This window comes from Coregonus lavaretus (assembly GCF_964263955.1).
Source record: "Coregonus lavaretus genome assembly, contig: HAP1_SCAFFOLD_701, whole genome shotgun sequence".
Lineage (NCBI taxonomy): Eukaryota > Metazoa > Chordata > Actinopteri > Salmoniformes > Salmonidae > Coregonus > Coregonus lavaretus.
In genome coordinates, this window is record NW_028164703.1 from 219,210 (window position 1) to 243,474 (window position 24,265).

General features: G+C 41.6%; 1 protein-coding gene across 1 annotated transcript in view; it reads left to right on the forward strand.

The window, feature by feature from the left end:
* LOC311116740 (pleckstrin homology domain-containing family A member 5-like) overlaps positions 1–24,265 on the forward strand; it is a gene marked incomplete at both ends in the record, with an annotated part of 68,726 nt that overhangs the window by 15,188 nt on the left and 29,273 nt on the right. The window contains 4 exons of the mRNA XM_084191781.1: positions 7,909–7,992; positions 15,112–15,252; positions 20,179–20,320; positions 23,673–23,777. Coding sequence (XP_084047907.1) covers positions 7,909–7,992; positions 15,112–15,252; positions 20,179–20,320; positions 23,673–23,777 — 472 coding nt within the window. The remainder of the gene's footprint in view (positions 1–7,908; positions 7,993–15,111; positions 15,253–20,178; positions 20,321–23,672; positions 23,778–24,265) is intronic.

The window sequence follows — 24,265 nt, forward strand, 5'->3', positions numbered from 1 at the left end:
CTGCAATTATTTGGTTGTAATTTTGGGTAGAGCAGATATTTCCATATGTTTTTGTTAGCTGCATGTGCGACATAACTCCACCAGTCCTACCGATGATATCATTTACGAAGATTATAACTTTTTTAAACATTATGTCAAAAACAACAGTTTTTTTATCAATTAGTATATTTGAGTTTAACCACTATTTGTTGCATTATTTGTTCTGTCGTTTCTGGAGGATTCAATTGAAATTGCAATCAACTTTCAATGGCTTGTTTTAGAAATAGTGATATTTGGGAGATTATTTCCTTTTCAAATAACTGAAAGTGAGAGGTTGTAATCTGAATAAAGGGAAAAAGGCCATTCTTGAACATTGGGTGAGACAATCTTACTAATTTGCTAGAGAACCAGTTCAGATTTAAGTATAACTTTTGTATGACTGAAGCTTTTAGTGATACAGTGGGGGAAAAAAGTATTTAGTCAGCCACAAATTGTGCAAGTTCTCCCACTTAAAAAGATGAGAGAGGCCTGTAATTTTCATCATAGGTACACGTCAACTATAACAGACAAATTGAGAAAAATAAATCCAGAAAATCACATTGTAGGATTTTTCATGAATTTATTTGCAAATTATGGTGGAAAATAAGTATTTGGTCACCTACAAACAAGCAAGATTTCTGGCTCTCACAGACCTGTAACTTTTTCTTTAAGAGGCTCCTCTGTCCTCCACTCGTTACCTGTATTAATGGCACCTGTTTGAACTTGTTATCAGTATAAAAGAAACCTGTCCAGAACCTCAAACAGTCACACTCCAAACTCCACTATGGCCAAGACCAAAGAGCTGTCAAAGGACACCAGAAACAAAATTGTAGACCTGCACCAGGCTGGGAAGACTGAATCTGCAATAGGTAAGCAGCTTGGTTTGACGAAATCAACTGTGGGAGCAATTATTAGGAAATGGAAGACATACAAGACCACTGATAATCTCCCTCAATCTGGGGCTCCACGCAAGATCTCACACTGTGGGGTCAAAATGATCACAAGAACGGTGAGCAAAAATCCCAGAACCACACGGGGGGACCTAGTGAATGACCTGCGGAGAGCTGGGACCAAAGTAACAAAGCCTACCATCAGTAACACACTACGCCGCCAGGGACTCAAATCCTGCAGTGCCAGACGTGTCCCCCTGCTTAAGCCAGTACATGTCCAGGCCCGTCTGAAGTTTGCTAGAGTGCATTTGGATGATCCAGAAGAGGATTGGGAGAATGTCATATGGTCAGATGAAACCAAAATAGAACTTTTTGGTAAAAACTCAACTCGTCGTGTTTGGAGGACAAAGAATGCTGAGTTGCATCCAAAGAACACCATACCTACTGTGAAGAATGGGGGTGGAAACATCATGCTTTGGAGCTGTTTTTCTGCAAAGGGACCAGGACGACTGATCCGTGTAAAGGAAAGAATGAATGGGGCCATGTATCGTGAGATTTTGAGTGAAAACCTCCTTCCGTCAGCAAGGGCATTGAAGATGAAACGTGGCTGGGTCTTTCAGCATGACAATGATCCCAAACACACCGCCCGGGCAACGAAGGAGTGGCTTCGTAAGAAGCATTTCAAGGTCCTGGAGTGGCCTAGCCAGTCTCCAGATCTCAACCCCATAGAAAATCTTTGGAGGGAGTTGAAAGTCCGTGTTGCCCAGCGACAGCCCCAAAACATCACTGCTCTGGAGGAGAGCTGCATGGAGGAATGGGCCAAAATACCAGCAACAGTGTGTGAAAACCTTGTGAAGATTTACAGAAAACATTTGACCTGTGTCATTGCCAACAAAGGGTATATAACAAAGTATTGAGAAACTTTTGTTATTGACCAAATACTTATTTTCCACCATAATTTGCAAATAAATTCATAAAAAATCCTACAATGTGATTTTCTGGATTTTTTTTTCATTTTGTCTGTCATAGTTGACGTGTACCTATGATGAAAATTACAGTCCTCTCATCTTTTTAACTGGGAGAACTTGCACAATTGGTGGCTGACTAAATACTTTTTTTCCCCACTGTAGGTCTAATGCTTTAATATTTAATAATTTCTGTCCTCCGAATTCATATTCATTATATAAATAGGCCCGTTTAATTTTGTCTGGCTTGCCGTTCCAAATAAAATGTAAAAAAAAATTATCATATAATTTAAACAACTGTTCGCCAGGCGTAGGCAAGACCATAAGCAAATAGGTAAACTGGGATAATACGAAAGAGAGTTAAGTTTTCCACAAATTGACAGGTAGCAAGATCTTATCTATTTTTGCTAACTTTCTATTAAAATGTATTGGAGTGAGATCATTTATTTCATTTGGGATATGTATTCCGAGTATATCCACATCACCATCAGACCTTTTTATTGGTAAACTACATGGTAATGTAAAAACTGTATTTTTTAGTGATCCAATACGTAATATAGTACATTTATCATAATTTGGTTGTAATCTAGAGAGGTTAGAAAATGTATCTAGATCCTCTATGAGGCTGTGGAGGGATCCAAGTTGTGGATTTAAAAGAAAACATGAATCATCAGCGTACAATGACACCTTTGTTTTTAAGCCCTGGAGTTCTAATCCCTTGATATTATTGTTGGATCTGATTTTAATAGCTAACATCTCGATGGCCATAATAAATAGATATGCCGATAGTGGACAACCTTGTTTCACTCCTCTTGACAGTTTAAAACTTTCTGAGAAATAGCCATTATTTACTTTTTTTTTACACCTAGGGTCACTATACATGATTTTAACCCATTTTATAAGAGATTCTCCAAAATTGAAATGCTCAAGGCATTTATACATAAACCCCAGTCGTACTTTATCAAATGCCTTTTCGAAGTCTGCTATGAATAGCAGGCCTGGTTTCCTAGATTTTTCATAGTGTTCTATTGTTTCCAGTACTTGCCTTATATTATCTCCAATGTATCTTCCATGTAAAAAAAACTTTAGAATGAATAATGTCCGACAATACCTTTTTAATTCTATGTGCTATACATTTTGCTAGGATTTTTGCATCACAACACTGAAGTGTTTTTTAAAGGGACTGTAAATTTATATTTTCCACTTGTATCCTGTTTCAGTAATAATGAAATCAGACCTTCTTCTTGAGTGTCTGATAATCTACCATTTACATAGGAGTGGTTAAAACATGCTAATAACAGTCCTCTGAGTATATCAAAAAAGGTTTGGTATACCTCCACTGGTATGCCATCCAACCCTGGATTTTCCCCAGATTTAAAGTCTTTAATTGCATACAGAAGTTCCTCCTCTGTAATCTCACCTTCACATGAGTCTTTCTGTATGGCTGTTAATTTTACATTATCAATAGAAAAAAAATAGAAAATAAGTTTCTTCCTTAAAAATATCATTTGGTGAATCATGGGTGACTCCGTCATTTGTAACCAGTTTCAGTAAATTAATTTTGGTAGCATTCCTATGTTGAAGATTAATAAATAATTTGGTGCATTTTTCCCCATATTCCATCCAGCTTGCTTCATTTTTATAATATATTACACTTGATCTTTCTTGAATAAGTTTCTCCATTTCTTTTTGTTTTTCCTCTAATTTATTCTGAGCCTCTATGTTACAGTTTTTATTGCTATCTATCTGTTCTGTTAGACCTAAATTGCTTTTGCTTTCGAGATGAGTACTGAATTGCATGGCCTCTGAAGGCACATTTAAAGGTGTCCCATACAATAAGGGGATTTGCTGTACCTTTGTTATGTCGGAAAAAAAGAGTTTTAAATTCCTCTGAGGGTGATTGTTTGTAGTGTGATTTCCTTTATGGTCCATTAAGCTATTTAAAACAGTATTATAATCTCCCACTATAATAATAGAGTCTTGAATTGCTTGCAGGGTTGATAATTTATTATATATATTGTCAAAGAAGTGTGGATCATCATTATTTGGTCCGTAAAGGTTAATGAGCCTTATCTGTTTATTGTCCAATAACATATTTAAAATAATCCATCTACCTTGGTTATCTCTTTGGACAATTTGCACATTCGGATTGAAATTACTGTTAATTAATATCATCACCCCTTTTGAGTTCCCCCCCCCATTCCTTTTTCCACGCAACTTCATCTAGAATTGTTGAATGAGTTTCCTGTAAACAATAGATATTATATTCCTTCTCTTTGAGCCATGTAAATATTGTTCTTCTTTTGTTATTATCAGCTAAGCCATTACAATTATAACTGCCTATACTTATTTCACCATATACCATAATGAGATACAAGTTTCAAATCTATTTATCATTATATATGCTTGTAAATTTACCAATAAAAAATACCATAGTGATTGAGTGTCCATATAGCTGTACCATGATATTTGCATTGCTACTAAGTAACCCTCCAATTGTTCTCCACTAATTATCCCGCTAAAGCCCCTCCCCATCCCAAGTTGGGCCGTCATCCCAGTGATCGGCATACCACCCCCGTCCCTCCGGATCCCTAGGCCCCCGAGAGGCCAGGACCCATCCATCGAAAACAGCACACAGTGCCACCCACAAAACAGAAGCAGGTTAACCGCCAAAAGCATTTCCAATGCTCTCACCTCAATATATAGCTATTTAAAAATATATATCTATTCAAATATCTTGCATATCTTATTTTCCATCATTATCAATTAATATGCGTAATAATGTCGGCAGTTCATGCGTAGGATTTTAACATATAAGCCGGATTGCCATTGTATTACATTACATTTTTGACAAGCGATTATTATTTTAGCAAACAATTATTGTGGTTCATCCTATATTCTCCCTAACATCCTTACCCCCTTGCAACAGATGTGGGATAAACACACACGCACATACTCACATACTCTAACACACTCAACCCCTTTCCTCCACAATCAACCATAAAATCAGATGGTTGTTACATCCCAGAGCCCAACTCAAGAAAGGACCTGATTTACGAATGCATATACGAATGCATATACAGTTACAGCTGTTTGAGAAAGCATGCAAGATTGAGCAAAAATTGATAACAATGTGAGATTTGATTAATTTATTTAATCTATGTCAAGTCCTAGGTGATGGAGATCAGATCCACCCTCTTCACCTGAGACACAAACACTCTGGTCCCCCGTTGTAACCATTTTTCCCAAGCATGCAGTCAGACATTTGATTATTTTGTGCCACCTGTGCCACAATGATAAACCCCCTCTCTGATTGTCCGAGTGTGACCCCCTCCCCATGGGTTACTGCAGCCAGTGTTGCCAGCACTGCCACTACCTGGGTGGGGGTACCCCACCGGAATCCCCACCGGCTAGGTACAAGGTCGTCAAGGTTCTCATTAGCATTTTTGAGAATTTCCTTGTATATTATGCTCTCCCATCAGGGGGCTCTGGCTTTGTAGGACCAACCCTGCCAGACAGGCTCAGAATCTTTGGGGGTGGTGCTGCTCAAGTAGGTCTCTGACCGCATTTATTTTTCTGTTTTGGCTGCATATAGGCAACGTTTCTTACATGTTAAAGAAAATAGATCATCTTCTTTCTGGGGGGGGGGTAACAGAAAAGCTATTCAATAGATTTCAATAGAATTCAATACTTCATACCCTTTTATTGTTTCACCTTGCAATCGTCAGAAAATGAGTAAAACGTACAGCCACTGTTGATAATCAGTTATGTGATGCCTCGATGAAGAGGACACAAAGGTACTCTTCAGACTTATGTAATGGATGTAATTCAAGGTGACCGTCATCTCTCTCTGCCTCAGCCTCCTCTGTCTCCTCTAAGTAGTGTGGTGTGCAACAAGCTGCTCCAGCTGTCATTCTAGTTATGGCAAGGCTTGCCCCACCTTACACATAATAACATCAGTGTATCTGGGAGGGAAATTGGTGCATAAAATCTGAGATAGTAGAATTTTTTAAGGTTTTGGCTCAGAGGCTGTGAAGTCTGTTGCTGCTTTATTGACAAGCCCCAGGTTGTAATTTCATGATATGTTATTACTTTTAGCATGACTGAGTCTGACAGTGAGTGTGTATAAGTTGTCCTCAGAGGCTAGAAAGACGTTATTACTTTTCCTTTTAACCAGTGGAAATGGATGTTGCTCTCTGATACTGGAGATCAATGGAGGATGCAGTCGCTCGATTCTCGTGACTGATGTTCATTGTCATCCCACCACTTTCATGTCGAACCAAAGAGAAAGTACACTTTCATTGAGTTTTGTTGATCATTTTCCACCTTGCCATCTTGATTTCTTGTTACTCGCGGCGTGAAAGAAGGCCAAGTGGAACCACTTCTGAGACCCCCTGATGGTGTCTCCGCAGCCTTGACACGCACACACACTTGGGTAATCTCCAGGAAGTCATGAATAAAAGCAGATCCCGTCATGTAGTTGCTTTGAGTGATTGTGCTTTGTGATTCTATGTGACAGATGGGAGACATGGAGGACAGTTAATAATAGACAGTACAGGCTACATGTCTCTGTGGCTCAGCTGTGACTGTGTCCTGGATGTCAGGACTGGAACATCTCCAGCAGGGCCACAGTCCAGAGACCAAGCCCAGGAACACTGCTGCTTCACTGGGTAGATTAGCCCAGCAGACCCCCTGGCATGGCCTTAGTAGGATACAGATCCATAGAGAGAGAGAGGAGTGTTCCATCTCCATCTGTGACTCCTGCAGGCCAGACTATCCTCCTCCTCCTCCTCCTCCTCCAGTGTTGAGTTAACTGAAGTGTGTTGTATTGCACAAGATCTACAGCAAGCCCTACAGCTGTGGAGAATGCCAGTGTGTGTGGCAGTGGTATTTTAGCAAGTGACAGATGAAAACAGGTGTTTCAGCCACAAGCCTAGCTAACTACAGCCCAGCTGAGACACTCGGTACGCCTGCTTGGATATCATATACTGTGTGTGTGTGTGGGTCCGTGGCATCATGCAGTGTGTGTGTGGGTCCGTGCCCACACTGCTACCTCCCAGAGTGAATCAATTGATAATCATGCAGTACACTCTCTCTTTCAGATATCCATCCATGTCCAGTTAAGCCTACAGTGCTGTTATGCGTTCACCATGGTTGTGCTGTGTGTACAATGTCTCATGACCCTCTCGGTTAATCCATCCGACATATTTTCTGTCTGTACAGTCTGTCATCCTACCATCAGTGTGTGTGTGTGTGTGTGTGCGTGTATGCATGCATCTTTGTGTGTGAGCAGAAAAGAGAGCTCTGTTATCTCTAGTCTTTATCAGCATTAAGCATTCCCCTGCCTCCCTCCCTCCACTCTGTGTGAAAAGCTGCTTGTGTCTTACAGAGGGCCGGCTACAGAGGTCTCTCTTTCTCTCTGTCTGACTGGCTGCAGTGCTGTAATTGTATTTATAGATAAGTCACCACTTGCTGTGAAACAGCCTGTTAGCTGTGCTCTTGTGATCTTGGGCATATGACTGGAGCAGTTAGGGGCTTCTAGGGAGGGTAGATCATTTGTATTCTACAGCAGTGTTGAAGACCCATGGCTGGGCTGGGCTGGATTACTGTTCCTCACGAGAGAGAAGAGAGGATAGTGTCAGTGGAAGAACTATGTTAGATGGTGCTGTATAGAACAGTGTTTGACCCAGGTCAGATAACAGACAGGCTGCCATGCTGAAGTTCAGCACCACCCCCCACTCAAGGTGTGTAGGCATTGTGTCTGCTGTTTGTTGTTATTCAACAGGACATTGTGTAGTGTGGAGAGGGACACTAACCCTCATCTTCTTTCTGCTCCTCAATTGGCTGGTTGACAAGGGGTAATATGGTTAGTATTGTGTGGAGGAAGATGTTAACAATGCTGTTATTAATTCAGTTTATATGTATGATTTTGGTGGTCTAATGTGCTCTCTCTCTCTCTCTCTCCTCCCCTCTCTTTATCCCTTTCTCTCCCTGTCTCCCCCTCTCTCTCTTTCTTTCTCCTTCTCTCTCTCCAGTCACAATGAGCGGAAGGTGACCTGTAAGCATCCAGTCTCTGGTCTTCCTTCACAAGACAACTGCATCTTTGTCGTCAACGAACAGTAAGTCTCTTCTCTCCCACTCCCTGACCAGTAGAATGACTGGAACATACATGCCAGTGGAATGACATACCCACAGCTGGACTTATATGCATACACATTAACCTATAATGTTGTGTTGGTCTCACCCCTGCATCGTGTCCATTCTTTATGGCACAAGATGTATGTCAAAGTATGAGTGGAAATACAGGGACGTTTTTAACAAATCACGTTCATATGAAACTTATAAAACACACAGCTTTGTCCTACAGTAATGCTTCAGGGTCCACGTTACTGTCAGATCATGTCACAGTATATTACGTATTACATTCTGTAGTAAATTGGTTATGTGGTGTTTACATAAATGTGATGTATTCATACAGTAGTTGAGCATGTATTCACAATGGCATATATTCATAGTTTGAGCTTTTATGCCATTGTAAATTAACTGAGACGCTGTGAGAAGAGTGGCTTTTATTTAATAGAAAGTGTATTGTACTCCTGGAGGCATTGAAGAGTCTTGTGATGTCTGATCCAGAATGCCAGACCTCCGCTTCACACAAAGCACCCTTCATAAGATGAAGAAACTATGCCTCTGTCTCCCTTCTTTTAAAGAGCCATTAAGAAATCACAGGGAAATATGAGTTTGGTTTGGGTTTAACTGCTTGTAGTTCAGCGAGACCAGAGACTTTTGAAATGGAAGGCAGCATTGCTACTTCACCATTAACCTTCCCTTTTCTGTGGCTCAACTTAATCTGAAGGAAAACGTGAGTGTGTTTGGTTCAACTGTGCCGTGGCTCAACTACAGAACACTTGGAGAGGATTTGGAAATGGAAGGTTGCGTTGCTACTTCTCCAATCATCTTTCCTGCCAAGCTCTGATAAGGGCTCTCAGACAAACACGTTCCAAAACACCAACGGTAGAGAGAGGATGGAGGAAGGAGAAGCGAGGGAGGAGGAGTAGAGAGGTCGGTCTTTGTGTGTGTTTACATCTCTGAGTTCAGGCTCAGCGAGGCCTGTCAGAGCTGTCCAGACATCCTCAACCTGAACAGACAGTGTTACCCAACACACCCTCCTCTCTCTTCTTCCCCTGCAAGCTGTCCTCCAGCAAAGTCAATACCGGTTGCTGTGTGTGTGGCCACCTCCAGCCTGCAGTGACTAGTTATGAACAGACCTGCAGACAGCTACGTCTTAGGTAGCTGCTAGGTAGCTAACCAGAGTCTGTACAATATACAATTTGGTAGTACTAAAACAAGATGTCATTCATATATTTTTTCATATTGACAAAATATTGTTTTTGTAAGACCAACCACCACCGTAGTGATAGTGGAGAATGAAGAGGGACGGAGAGAGAGGGACGGAGAGAGAGGGACGATACTGAGAGACAGAGAGAGATACTGAGAGACGGAGAGAGATACTGAGAGACAGAGAGAGATACTGAGAGACAGAGAGAGATACTGAGAGACGGAGAGAGATACTGAGAGACAGAGAGAGATACTGAGAGACAGAGACAGCTACTGAAAGACAGAGAGAGCTACTGAGCGACAGAGAGAGAGATTGAGAAATTGCTAAAACTTGGCAGCCATTTCCTCACTTTACCTCAAAAACAAGGAAATTAGGCAATTATATGGTCCATCTCAGATGCAGTCATGACTCATTTTGAATCCTATTTTTCTTTGAGTCTGGATGGAACGTTAAGTGTTGTGGAGATTTGTAGTCTGTTGCTTCCTTCCTGGCTGTGCTGTTGAGTGACAACCCCCCTCCACTCTGCTCTACACCCTGTCCCAATTATCCCCTCCGTCACACTCTCCTCCTCACACCTGGATTCAAATACCGTTTGAAATCTTTCAAATGTTTTAGCGTTTGCTTTAGCCTAGCTGGAGTGCCAGGTGGGAATGGTTTGGACTTTTGTGAGTATTCCATTGGTTCCATTTCGGAAGTCAAGCGTAATCAAGCCCATCTAAAGTATTTGAAATAATTTAAACAACTATTTGAACCCAGGTCTGCTGTTTTCTATTAGCACCGCACTGAGGTGTCTGAGGATGGTATGCAAATATTCTCCTCAGTGTGTTGACTGTTAATTGGAACTGAGGTGAGAAAGTCAAATATAACAGATTGAGGTGTGTTGATGACAGACAAAAAGGTTTGTGTCAAAGAGGGTCACCTCCGATCACGAGAATGAAAATTGAAAATATGCTCTTACATCATATCAAGGAAATGTAACTTGTATAAAGTGTTTCTTTCATCTCAAACACCAACTCGACACCAACGCCTTCATTAGGGTCCTTGGACTGACCAAGCCTCGACTGCCGGAATGTGTTGGTTTTTCATAATAAAGACCCACTTTCTATTCAACTCCTTGCATGTTGTGAGAACGACAGAACAGAATACTTCAAACAACAGAAAGCAAATGATGTGTTCGTTCTTCCCAGTGGAAAAACACAGCTTCACATCCTGATTATCCAGCGAGCGTCGGCCGTGAGCAGATAACAAAGCAATGTTAATTGGCTAGCCTTGTCACTCAGTCTCTCTCTGTGTGTCTCAAGGCTGTATTATCAATCAATCAATCAAACTAATAAAATATAAAAAAGGTGAGAAAAGATAACACATGAAACGTTTTTATGCAAATATAAAATCAAGATGGACTTGAATAAAATTCAGAGATAAAATAAAATTGTAAAAAACAATAGTAAAATAACAGTGGATATGAGAGACTAATGCAGCAATAAATATAAGGGGATGTAATAAATCATATACTGTATATAGAAGGAGATAAAATGAATAGAGCATCCTCTGCTTTATGACCAACACTGCATTTTGAAAGAAGTGTGTTCGTTGAACTGAACTGCTGTCCCTGAATCCTGGTCGACACTATCACCGTTCTCCCTGGTGATTGACACGTCAAAACTCCTTTTATTAAACTCTAGTATAAGAATCTTTGAAAATCTCTGAAAAGGAACGTTCTTGAAGAGAATAGGGGATAATAAGTAATCTACTTCAGATAAATGTCACCTCTCCCTCACCCACCTCCACCTTCCCTACAGACCTAATAGAGGGTGTAATGTGGATGAATGGTGTTCTGAAGGAAGCACTCCTCATTGATAAACAGCTTACACCTCTTCAACCCACACATCCTCTCTCTCCCCCATCTACCTCTCTCTCAATCTCTTTCCACTTGTCGCCCACAGTCCCTCTCTGCCTTTCCGACTCACCCATATTCCCTCACCCTTCCTCTCTCCCTCTTTCACTGTCCTCCTCATGCTTCAACTCTCCCTTTGTCCCTCCCACACCCATACTCCCTCTCTCTCCAACTTTCTTCTCTCGCTCCCTCTCTCCCTTTCTCTCTCTTTCTCAATAGGATCAGTGCTCCTGGTAATGAGTTAGTTATTGTGAAAAACATCTGCTTTAATCTTCTTACACCTCAGGCACAAACCACTGAGCTCCACTTTATATCGCAGAAATTTCACTTAGTGTTGGGTGTGCCTAATATCCAGACAAAAGAAAGTATACAAAAGTTAACATTTTAGTTTATACCCTTTCACCATTTTTCATATTTATTGTAATATTTTCAAGTTTCCTATTTTTCCCCAACTTTGATGTCTTCCACTCTTTAATGGAGTCTTTGAGTGGCAATATGTCACTTTTTGGGCGACCCGACCAAATTCACATAGATATGTAAGTTATAGATCTGTCATTCTACTTGAAAGCAAGTCTAAGAAGCGGTAGATCTGTTCTATGTGACCTATTTCTATGCTTCCCGTTCTTAAGTTTTGTTTTTGCGTCTTTTACTTTCAGTTTTGTACACCAGCTTCAAACCGCTGAAACAACAATATATTTGGTTATGGAAAATATATTTCACAGTGTTTTAGATGGTACAAGGATTCTCTACACTATACTAGCTTATTTTGTCACATAAACTGAAATTAGGCGAACCATTAGAGTTTTAGCAACCAGGAAATGGCGGAACGATTTATGCATATTGCAACTTTAATGGACGTGTTTATTCACATATCTTATTCAGCACTTATAATTACATTTTAAATGTCCTCCATCTCTGCAATGACCCTGGGCCTAATGGAGAGGCCTTGCTTTCATCATCCATCACAGCAGCATTTACAGTGTCTTCAGAAAGTATTCACACCCCTTGACTTTTCTACATTTTGTTGTGTTACAGCCTGAATTTAAAATGCATTACATTTAGATTTTTTGTCACAGGCCTACACACAATAACCCATAATGTCAAGGTGAAATTATGTTTACAAATGAAAAGCTGAAATGTCTTGAGTCAATAAGTATTCAACCCCTTGGTTATGGGATGCCTAAATATGTTAAGGAGTAAAAATGTGCTTAACAAGTCACATAATAAGTTGCATGGACTCACTCTGTGTGCAATAATAGTGTGTAACATGATTTTGAATGACTACCTCATCTCTGTACCCCACACATACAATTATATGTAAGGTCCCTCAGTTGAGCAGTGAATTTCAAACACAGATTCAACTACAAAGACCAGGGAGGTTTTCCAATGCCTCGCAAAGAAGGGCACCTGTTCGTAGATTAGTAAACGTTTTAAAAGCAGACATTGAGTATACCTTTGAGCATGGTGAAGTTATTAATTATACTTGAATGGTGTATCAATACACCCATTCTCTACAAAGATACAGGCATCCTTCCTAACTCAGTTGCCAGAGAGGAAGGAAACCGCTCAGGGATTTCATCATGATGCCAATGTTAACTTTAAAACAGTTACAGATTATAATGGCTGTGATAGGAGAAAACTGAGGATGGATGAACAACATTGTAGTTACGCCACAATACTAACCTAATTGACAGAGTGAAAAGAAGGAAGCCTGTACAGAATACAAATATTCCAAAACATGCATCCTGTTTGCAACAAGGCACTAAAGTAATACTGCAAAACATTTATAATTAAATACATTTACATTTTAGTCATTTAGCAGACGCTCTTATCCAGAGCGACTTACAGTTAGTGAATGCATACATGTTTTTTTGTTTTTTTTTTCATACTGGCCCCCCGTGGGAAACGAACCCACATCCCTGCCGGCCAAACCCTCCCCTACCTTGGACGACGCTGGACCAATTGTGCGCCGCCCATGGGTCTCCCGGTCGCGGCCGTCTGCGACAGAGCCTGGACTCGAACCAGGATCTCTAGTGGCACAGCTAGCACTGCCTTAGACCACTGCACCACTCGGCAATACAAAGTGTTGTGTTTGTGGCAAATCCAATAAACCACATTACTGAGTACCACTCTTCATATTTACAAGCATTGTGGTGGCTGCATCATGTTTTGGGTATGCTTGTAATCGTTAAGGACTGGGGAGTTTTTCAGAATAAAAAAGAAATGGAATGGAGCTAAGCACAGGCAAAATCCTAAAGGAAAACCTGGTTCTGTCTGCTTTCCACCAGTCACTGGGACATGAATTCACCTTTCAGCAAGACAATAACCTAAAACACAAGGCCAAATCTACACTGAAGATGCTTACCAAGAAGACAATGAATGTTCCTGAGTGGCAAAGTTACAGTTTTTACTTAAATCTACTTGAATATCTATGGCCAGACCAGAAAATGGTTGTCTAGCAGTGATCATAAACTAATTTGACAGAGCATGAAGAATTTTGAAAAGAATAATGGACAAATGTTGCACAATCCAATAGTGGAAAGAGACTTAAAGACTTACTCAGAAAGACTCACAGCTGTACTCGCTGCCAAAGGTGCTTCTACAAAGTATTCGGGGGTCAAAGTACTCGGGGGGTGAATACTTATGTAAATTTGCTATTTCTGTATTTCATTTTCAATAAATTAGCAAACATTTCTAATAACAATTGTATTTATATTTTATTCTGGCTGTAAATGTGGAGTAAGTCAAGGGGTATGAAAACTTTCTGAAGGCACGGTACATTCTTCTACACTCCTTTTTTCACTTTCTACTTCCTGGTTCTTTTTCTTCCCTATCGTCTTTCTCTCTCTTCCCTCTTCTCTGCCCTCTTGTTTTCTCGTGCTCCATCCCTGTCCATCATCCTCTCTTCTCCCCCTCTTCTTTCTCCCCTATCTTCCCCCTCTGAAAAATATGCATTCATTCACAGAGAATGTTTACCGTTGCCACATTTTAATGCTAGACCAAACTGCAGTTAGGTTTGAGGGGAGGAAGGGGCTGGATAACAATCAGCTAGTTTTACTCTGTAGGGAAACTGATATTGATATCATAGCACATATGCTGCATGCTAAAGGAAGATGGCAGCCTGGGTTGCTATTAAACCGATGATGGTGTTGCAATCAGAGCTGTTGATATGAAACCTGTCTGGCTTCAAGACGAAATGAGAAAGGACAACTGTATTTGGTGCTAGGTGGGAGTCAGCTTTCTGATGTGCAATTCTCCTGAATACTAGATTTGATAACCTCATGGGCCACGTTCAGTATGTGTTAACTGTAAGTGGCTTTGGATAAAAGCATCTGCAAAATGACCATATTATGATGATATATTTGAACGCTGCCTGGCGTCCAACTGTGAGCAAGCAAGGGAAGAAGCCCTAAAGCTAGGTGCTATGCAGGGGGCGTCCTTCATATGGCACAGGGAGAGAGAGACTGGTGGTAGGAAGTAGGAAGTAGGCAAGGAGAAGGGACTGACCTCCCAACAAACCCATACCCTTAATTACAGTACAGAGCTGCCAGTAGCCTAGAGGGGGGCAGTCAATTAGCGCTAGGTAATGGGCTTATGTGACAAAAACCACAATGGTCCTCTGTAGCTCAGTTGGTAGAGCACAGTGCTTGCAACACCAGGATAGTGGGTTTGATTCCCGGGTCCACCCGTACATAAAACAAATTATGTACGCATGACTGTAAGTTGCTTTGGATAAAAGTGTCTGCTAAATGGCATATATTAATGCAATTGTAATGTTCTCTTCACAATGGATATTCAGTGAAAAGCATCTACAGTACAGTCTGGCCTAAACATGTCCCTGAAGACTACAATTATAATTTCATTTAAGTTTGATGTGATTGTTTATTTGTTAAATGTCATGATTACAGATAATTTGTTTATCATATGTTTGATATTTCAGGTTATATTGTTTTATATTATTATTTAATTCAGTTCATTTTGTTTCCTTCCCTTTTTGTTTTCTAGCGTGAATTCTGCAAAGCTTGTCCACCCAGTTACAGATCCTCTAACAGTCAACCCTGTTACAGTCAACCCTGTTACAGCCAACCCTGTTACAGACCCGGTCACCCCAGTTACAGACCCGGTTACAGACCCTGTATCAAACAGGTAATATAGTATACATTGCTGTGGGCTGGATGGATGCTTTGCTCTACCTTGATATTAAGCGTAAGCCTCTTCATCTGTCTTTCTGTGGAGAACCCCAGCTCTGGAAGTCCTGCCTATATCTCTGTCTCATTAAGTCTGTCCTACTATTAACTGTAGGCTGTGCGTGCTGTGTGTTGGATTGCCTGATATCCTGCTATGCATTGCTAATGCCAAGATGTGCAAGATTTATTTGTGCCGTACGATTTGTCTTTAAGCATACTTAATAGAAAAATTTACCTTAGCTCCCATCACGAAACGACTATATCTTGTGTCTGTGTGTGTGTGTGTGAGCGCAATGTGTAAAATAAATGTCTCCAAGCCTGAATCAAATGATATAATTGTTCCTCTCAACGGGCTCTACCATTACCTCTCAGATAATGATATCCTCAGTGTTCACAGACTGACACAGTCAGAAGAGATGGAGAGGGTGTGGGAGGGAGAAGGAGAGGAAGGTGGAGCCATACAGACGGCGAGAGAGAGATAATGGGAGAAAGACATGGGAGAGATAGAGGGAGGAAAAAGAGAACAAACAGATCTATAGAAAGGGAAAAAGAGTGTATGATCTAAGCATGATTTGAATGAGTCACTCTTCAGTTCTATTGATGTTGTCACCAGGACTGATGGCATCCACTCATACAGGAGTCAGTTGCCCCGCAATTCAAAGACCTATTCACTGGGCCTGCCTCTGACGCACGTGGAAATGCTTGAAATGCGCACACACATACATACACACACTTTAATGCTGGAAAGCCTGATTGGAGACAAGTGTTGGAGTTGGAGACTTTCCAAGCTCAGCTGAGAAGAGTGTAATTTAATATCTGTTAATATCACTCATTCCCTCATTCTCTCCCAAATGATTGAATTAACTCATGATAATCCATGTGGCTTGGAAGGTCACGCACGGTTCACCAGCCCACAGTAACATAATCAGTAACATAATTTGACAAGCATTTAGGAAGTACCCCGGGCATGCGTTGTATAAAGGAATTTAAAGCCACAATCGAGGTTAATCCAGTGAAATGGGCTGTGAAGACAATTATCCACTTCGAAGATAATGACGTCTATATATCTATCTAGCAATTCACTATAAATTGGTTTTTAATGTTGATATACACTGAGTGTATATCTTTCCATGACAGACTGACCAGGTGAATCCAGGTGAAAGCTATGATCCTTTATTGATGTCACCTGTTAAATCCACTTCAATCACTGTAGATGAAGGGGAGGAGACAGGTAAAATAAGTATTTTTAAGCCTTGAGGCAATTTAGACATGGATTGTGTATGTGTGCCATTCAGAACGGGGTATGGTAGTAGGTGCCAGGTGCACCGGTTTGAGTGTGTCAAGAACTGCAACGCTGCTGGGTTTTTCACACTCAACAGTTTCCCGTGTGTATCAAGAATGGTCCACCACCCAAAGGACATCCAGCCAACTTGACACAACTGTGCAGAGCATTGGAGTCATCCCTGTGGAACGCTTTCAACACCTTGTAGAATCCATGCCCTGACGAATTGAGGCTGTTCTGAGGGCAAAAGAGGGTGCAACTCAGCATCAGGAAGGTGTTCGTAATGTTTTGAACACTCAGTGTATTTTTAAGTATGTATGTATCATTGTGTGTAAGTGAACAGCAGTCATTGCTATCCTATTTGGGGCCTGGCCTTTGTGTTTTTGAACACTAAGTTGAACTGATGTGTATCTGTGAAGTAACAATGCCCCTACGTTCACATGTCTATGTCACATTGACATACCGGTCATAACAATCCTGTTATTACCTCCTGTCCTGTCTGACCAGTCCTGCAACGTCCCTGCACGCAAGCTTAATATACATGATCCAATCATATCACAGGCTCAGTGACGGACATACAGGCTGACCTGTTTATATGGAGGGTTGGAGAGGGGAGAAAAGAAGAGAGGAGAGGTGAAGATTACAGTAGAGGAGAGGAATGGGGTAAGCGAAAATGTAGGATCATATTTGTCATACTTCAGGGAATGATAGCTGGCAGGAGAGGAGAGGGGAGAAGACGGTGGAGTAGATTTTCATACCGTATCTGTTACCAGAGCTGAAATCAGCGGTGTACCCTCACGTACAAGGTGTTTGTTCCTGTGAGGTGGTGACCTAAAACCCAGCTTTATTATCTCTCAGACAGACCGATAGAGATATTCTCTCTACCCCCCCCTCCACGCTCCAGATTCTGTCATTTCCCCACACAGTAACATCAGCATTCCCCTGGAACCACAGAATATAGGCCACTGCTCAGAGACAAAACGGATCTGAATACAACTCTAGATGTATCAACTCTGCAAATAGGAAGATTTATAGGTGAGTTTAGCTTATTTTTTGCTGCCGTTGTTATAAGCGTTAAAGCCTTTATGGTGCTGGGTAGTTTAGCCTGGGGGACCTTGAACTTTCCTGCATTTGGTATTGTCCTTCCACTAGACTGGGACATACACTTTGAGGCCGTTCAGTTTGTCAGGCAAAGTTGTCAGGCGATTTAAAGTGGTCCGACTTGGAGGAATATATCAGCGGTGACACAGTGAGTAATTGGTTTGATTTATGGGGCCTGCCTCTCCTCCTTTTGCCTCCTCTCTCTCTCTCTCTCTCTCTCTCTCTCTCTCTCTCTCTCTCTCTCTCTCTCTCTCTCTCTCTCTCTCTCTCTCCTCTTTCTCTAAGGGCAGGGTTTGGCTCTAACAGAGATGGACTCTCATTGTGGTTGGAGTTTAAACTGCCGAACCGATAGAGCTATACAGGCTTGGCCGTTAGGCAGCTCATTCGCAGAGCAATCAGTGTCACACACACATACAGTGGGGAGAACAAGTATTTGATACACTGCCGATTTTGCAGGTTTTCCTACTTACAAAGCATGTAGAGGTCTGTAATTTCTATCATAGGTACACTTCAACTGTGAGAGACGGAATCTAAAACAAAATTCCAGAAAATCACATTGTATGATTTTTAAGTAATTAATTTGCATTTTATTGCATGACATAAGTATTTGATACATCAGAAAAGCAGAACTTAATATTTGGTACAGAAACCTTTGTTTGCAATTACAGAGATCATACGTTTCCTGTAGGTCTTGACCAGGTTTGCACACACTAAAGCAGGGATTTTGGCCCACTCCTCCATACAGACCTTCTCCAGATCCTTCAGGTTTCGGGGCTGTCGCTGGGCAATACGGACTTTCAGCTCCCTCCAAAGATATTCTATTGGGTTCAGGTCTGGAGACTTGCTAGGCCACTCCAGGACCTTGAGATGCTTCTTACGGAGCCACTCCTTAGTTGCCCTGGCTGTGTGTTTCGGGTCGTTGTCATGCTGGAAGACCCAGCCACGACCCATCTTCAATGCTCTTACTGAGGGAAGGAGGTTGTTGGCCAAGATCTCGCGATACATAGCCCCATCCATCCTCCCCTCAATACGGTGCAGTCGTCCTGTCCCCTTTGCAGAAAAGCATCCCCAAAGAATGATGTTTCCACCTCCATGCTTCACGGTTGGGATGGTGTTCTTGGGGTTGTACTCATCCTTCTTCTTCCTCCAAACACGGCGAGTTGAGTTTAGACCAAAAAGCTCTATTTCTGTCTCATCAGACCACATGACCTTCTCCCATTCCTCCTCTGGATCATCCAGATGGTCATTGGCAAACTTCAGACGGCCTGGACATGCACTGGCTTGAGCAGGGGGACCTTGCGTGCGCTGCAGGATTTTAATCCATGACGGCGTAGTGTGTTACTAATGGTTTTCTTTGAGACTGTGGTCCCAGCTCTCTTCAGGTCATTGACCAGGTCCTGCCGTGTAGTTCTGGGCTGATCCCTCACCTTCCTCATGATCATTGATGCCCCACGAGGTGAGATCTTGCATGGAGCCCCAGACCGAGGGTGATTGACCGTCATCTTGAATTTCTTCCATTTTCTAATAATTGCGCCAACAGTTGTTGCCTTCTCACCAAGCTGCTTGCCTATTGTCCTGTAGCCCATCCCAGCCTTGTGCAGGTCTACAATTTTATCCCTGATGTCCTTACACAGCTCTCTGGTCTTGGCCATTGTGGAGAGGTTGGAGTCTGTTTGATTGAGTGTGTGGACAGGTGTCTTTTATACAGGTAATGAGTTCAAACAGGTGCAGTTAATACAGGTAATGAGTGGAGAACAGGAGGGCTTCTTAAAGAAAAACTAACAGGTCTGTGAGAGCCGGAATTCTTACTGGTTGGTAGGTGATCAAATACTTATGTCATGCAATAAAATGCAAAATAATTACTTAAAAATCATACAATGTGATTTTCTAGATTTTTGTTTTAGACTCACGGTGGAAGTGTACCTATGATAACAATTACAGACCTCTACATGCTTTGTAAGTAAGAAAACCTGCAAAATCGGCAGTGTATCAAATACTTGTTCTCCCCACTGTACACACAGCTGCACCGTTTCGCCTCTTAACCCGCGCATTAATCCGACAGATTGAAGTTGAGTCCCAGCCTCATTTGTGTAGTCTTCTGGTTGTTTTTCTCATTTCCTCCTGCATCTCTCTCTCTCTCTCTTTCTCTCTCTCTCTCTCTCTATATCTCTTTCTTTCTTTCTTTCTTTCTTTCTTTCTTTCTTTCTCTCTCTCTCTCTCTCTCTATATCTCTTTCTTTCTTTCTTTCTTTCTTTCTTTCTTTCTTTCTTTCTTTCTTTCTTTCTTTCTTTCTTTCTTTCTTTCTTTCTTTCTTTCTTTCTTTCTTTCTTTCTTTCTTTCTTTCTTTCTTTCTTTCTTTCTTTCTTTCTTTCTTTCTTTCTTTCTTTCTTTCTTTCTTTCTTTCTTTCTTTCTTTCTTTCTTTCTTTCTTTCTTTCTTTCTTTCTTTCTTTCTTTCTTTCTTTCTTTCTTTCTTTCTTTCTTTCTTTCTTTCTTTCTTCCAGGCCTAAGGCTCCAGAGCAGGCTCCATCAGAGGAGAGTGACGGAGTGAAGAAGGAGCGCCCGATGAGCACCATGAGCGAGGCGTCTAACTACACAGGAGGGTCAGACTACAGCACCTACCCTGGCAGCAGCCCCGCCACACGGGTGAGAGCTCCATGTCGGCCTGTACACCCAACCCCAAATAGACCACTAGACCCATGCCCTAAGCACTAGTATAGATCTGAGAGGATTAGAAGTTGGTGTTATGCAATTATGGTGCATGTACAAGGACAGGGTTGGATTAATGTACTGTATCAATAGTGACTTGGCTAATAGGGGCCTGTGAGAGGCGAGATAGAGGTCCTAGTTCTGGGATGTTAACATTTTTACATTTTTACATTTTAGTCATTTAGCAGACGCTCTTATCCAGAGCGACTTACAGTTAGTGATTACATATTTTTTTTATACTGGCCCCCCGTGGGAATCGAACCCACAACCCTGGCGTTGCAAACGCCATGCTCTATCAACTGAGCTACATCCCTGCCGGCCATTCCCTCCCCTACCCTAGACGACGCTGGGCCAATTGTGCGCCGCCCATGAGTCTCCCGGTCGCGGCCGGCTGCGACAGAGCCTGGATTCGAACCAGGATCTCTAGTGGCACAGTTAGCACTGCGATGCAGTGCCTTAGACCACTGCGCCACTCAGGAGCAGTGGTCTAAGGTTAAGAGGAGTCTTGTGGATCTCTCCCATTTTCTCCATTAGTTAAATGTTGTGAGAACTGTATTAGTCCACAGAGAGAATCAGAACAGGGACTCTACATGAGATAATATGTGCTGGATTATCCCAGCCCTATCACAGAGAGTTACAATTCTCGAATGGTCACCAAGAGATTTTATTGTTTATAAATGCTTAATAGACCAGTGTATAAATATGCATGCTTTCATGAATTAATGATCTTTTACTTCTGCTTACACTGACCAAAAGTATAGCGTGGTGGCCTGTATTTATTAATGAGCTGTAATTATTGATGAGTTACCATAGAGCCCCACAGTGGAGGTGTCATAATACCCAGAAAATCTAGCGGTCAAACAGGAAATGGTTCCAATCATTTATCCACCATTAATTTTTCCCCATCGGGGATTTTAGAAACACTTAAAATAAGGGTTGTAATTCGTGTAGGCTTACCCTGGCGTGATGTTTTGATAACCATGTAAATCTCTCTCGGACAAGGTGATTTTTATCAATATATTCACCTGGAACCCCCCAACTACAAATACCATGATGATCTGGATTGGAACCATTACCCTTTTTGACTGCTAGGTTTTATGGGGATTATGACACACTGTGGAACTCTATTGTGGGTCCAGCTTACTCTAGCACTGTGACGAGGTGTGAATGAAGGAGTCAGGCGCAGGAGGTAAAATACAGAAGTCCAGAGTTTATTCCTTTTACATAAATCAAACGCCCAAAGCGTCAAACGAAACTATTACAAGGGAAAACATCCACCTTGGCATAAACACAGTGAATAGTAGCTCAACCGAGCTACACGCTCTCACAACAAACAATCACTCACAAAGACAAGGGGAACAGAGGGAACACTTATACACATACTAATTAGGGGAATGAGCACCAGGTTTGTGTGATTGACAAGACATGACAAGTGGAGTGATGAGAATGGGATCGGCAATAGCTAGTACTCCGGTGACGACGAACGCCGAAGCCTGCCCGAACCAGCAGGGGGGGGCAGCCTCGGTGGAAGTCGTGACAAGCACTATGCTCTGCTGCTGTAGGGATGGATAGAAGATTCTAGCATGCTGTAAATTAGTCTCTTGCTCTCTCTCTTTCTCTCTCTCTGTGTATCTGTCTCTCTCTCTCTCTCTCCCTCTCTCAGTAAAGATGTTCTTGTAGAATGGGATAGTTTAATGAGGTGAATACTGTACCTCTTCCTTCTGTTGCTTTTTATCTTTATTTGTTTATTAACACCGAAGAGCCAAATGCATGTTAACGGTCTTCACCTATATTTACTGACAGAGGAGGATATTTTGAATTAATTTGTAACTCTCCTCCTCTAATTATGCATCTTCAGAAATATATTTGTATACAGTACCAGTGAAAAGTTTGGACACACATCAAAACTATGAAATAACACATATGGAATCATGTAGTAACCAAAAAAGTGTTAAACAAATCCAAATATATTTTATATTTGCGATTCTTCAAATAGCCACCCTTTGCCTTGATGACAGCTTTGCACACTCTTGGCATTCTCTCAACCAGCTTCATGAGGTAGTCACCTGGAATACATTTCAATTAACAGGTGTGCCTTCTTAAAAGTTAATTTGTGGAATTTATTTAAACAACATCTCAATTGGGATTAGGTCTGTAATTTGACTAAGCCATTACAAAACTTCAAATGTGTTGCTTTTTAACCGTTTTCATGTAGACTTGATTGTGTGTTTTGGATCATTGTCTTGCGGCATGACCCAGCTGCACTTCAGCTTCAGTTCACAGACGGATGGCCTGACATTCTCCTGTAGAATTCTCTGATACAGAGCAGAATTCATGGTTCCTTCTATTAAGGCAAGTCTTCCAGGTCCTGAGGCAGCAAAGCATCCTCAAACCATCACACTACCCCACCATGCTTGACCGTTGGTATGAGGTTCTTACTGTGAAATGCAGTGTTTGGTTTTCGCCAGACGTAATGGGACCCATCTCGTCCAAAAAGTTGACTCAAGTTTGCCAAAAAGCACCTGGAAGATCATCAAGACTCTTGGCAGAATGTTCTATGGACAGATGACTCAAAAGTCTAACTTTTTGACGACATGGGTCCCATTATGCCTGCGAAAACCAAACACTGCATTCCACAGTAAGAACCTTATACCAACGGTCAAGCATGGTGGTGGTAGTGTGATGGTTTGGGGATTATTTGATCTGAAGCTGAAGCGCAGCTGGTTCATGCAGCAAGACAATGATCCAAAACACACAAACAAGGCTACATAAAAATGGTTAAAAAGAAACAAATTAGAAGTTTTGGAACGGCCTAGTCAAAGTCCTGACCTAATCCCAATTGAGATGTTGCGGCAGGACTTGAAACAAGCAGTTCATGCTTGAAAACCCACAAATGTCGCTGAGTTAAAGAAGTTCTGCATGCTAGAGTGGGCAAAAATTCCTCCACAGCGATTTGAGAGACTGATCAACAACTACAGGAAGCATTTCCTTGCAGTCATTGCAGCTGAGGTGGCACAACCAGTTATTAAGTGTAAGGGGGCAATTACTTTTTCACACAGGGGAATTGGGTGTTGCATAACTGTTACCTAAATAAATAAAATGAGTATAATTTTTTGTTATTTGTAAACTCTAGTTCCCTTTATCTAATATTAGGTTTTGGTTGAAGATCTGATAACATTCAGTATCAAAAATAAAGAAAATCAGAAAGGGGGCAAATACTTTTTCACGGCACTGTATATTAATTATTTTACATACAGTATACTGACGATTTGTCCATTTACATTTTCAGCCTTCGAGGTCTTCCAAAAAGGTCCATAACTTCGGCAAGAGGTCCAACTCTATTAAGAGGAACCCCAATGCCCCGGCGGTCAAGAGCAACTGGCTTTACAAACAGGTATTGGAAAGTTGTACATCGTTTGTATTTCCCAGTATAGAAGAACTTGACTAAATTACTTCTTCATTGCAATTTACTCTTAAAATGGTCTACAGAATAGCAGAACCTGAGCAAATCAAATGGCTGATTGCAGTGTGTATGGCAATGAGTGGTTGTTGGTGGAAGTGTGCAGCGTACACAGCCTTCCGCAGTGGGTTGATGAGAGTCTGTGCGACAGGGCTTTGTGGGGATAGCCACCTGCACATGCACACACACGTGTACACACACAAACACGCACACAGACACTCAAAGGGAACTCGACAATCTCATAGGGGTTTAATTACAGCTGCAATAATGGACACATGCAGATCTCTTCAGCAGCAGCGGTCAGCTGTGTAGCATCACACACACACACACGTCTGTTATGTTATCCAGTTATCTATATAACAGGGACATCCTCATCCTCATTCACATTCAGAAAGAGACACATTCACTTTGAATCTGTATTC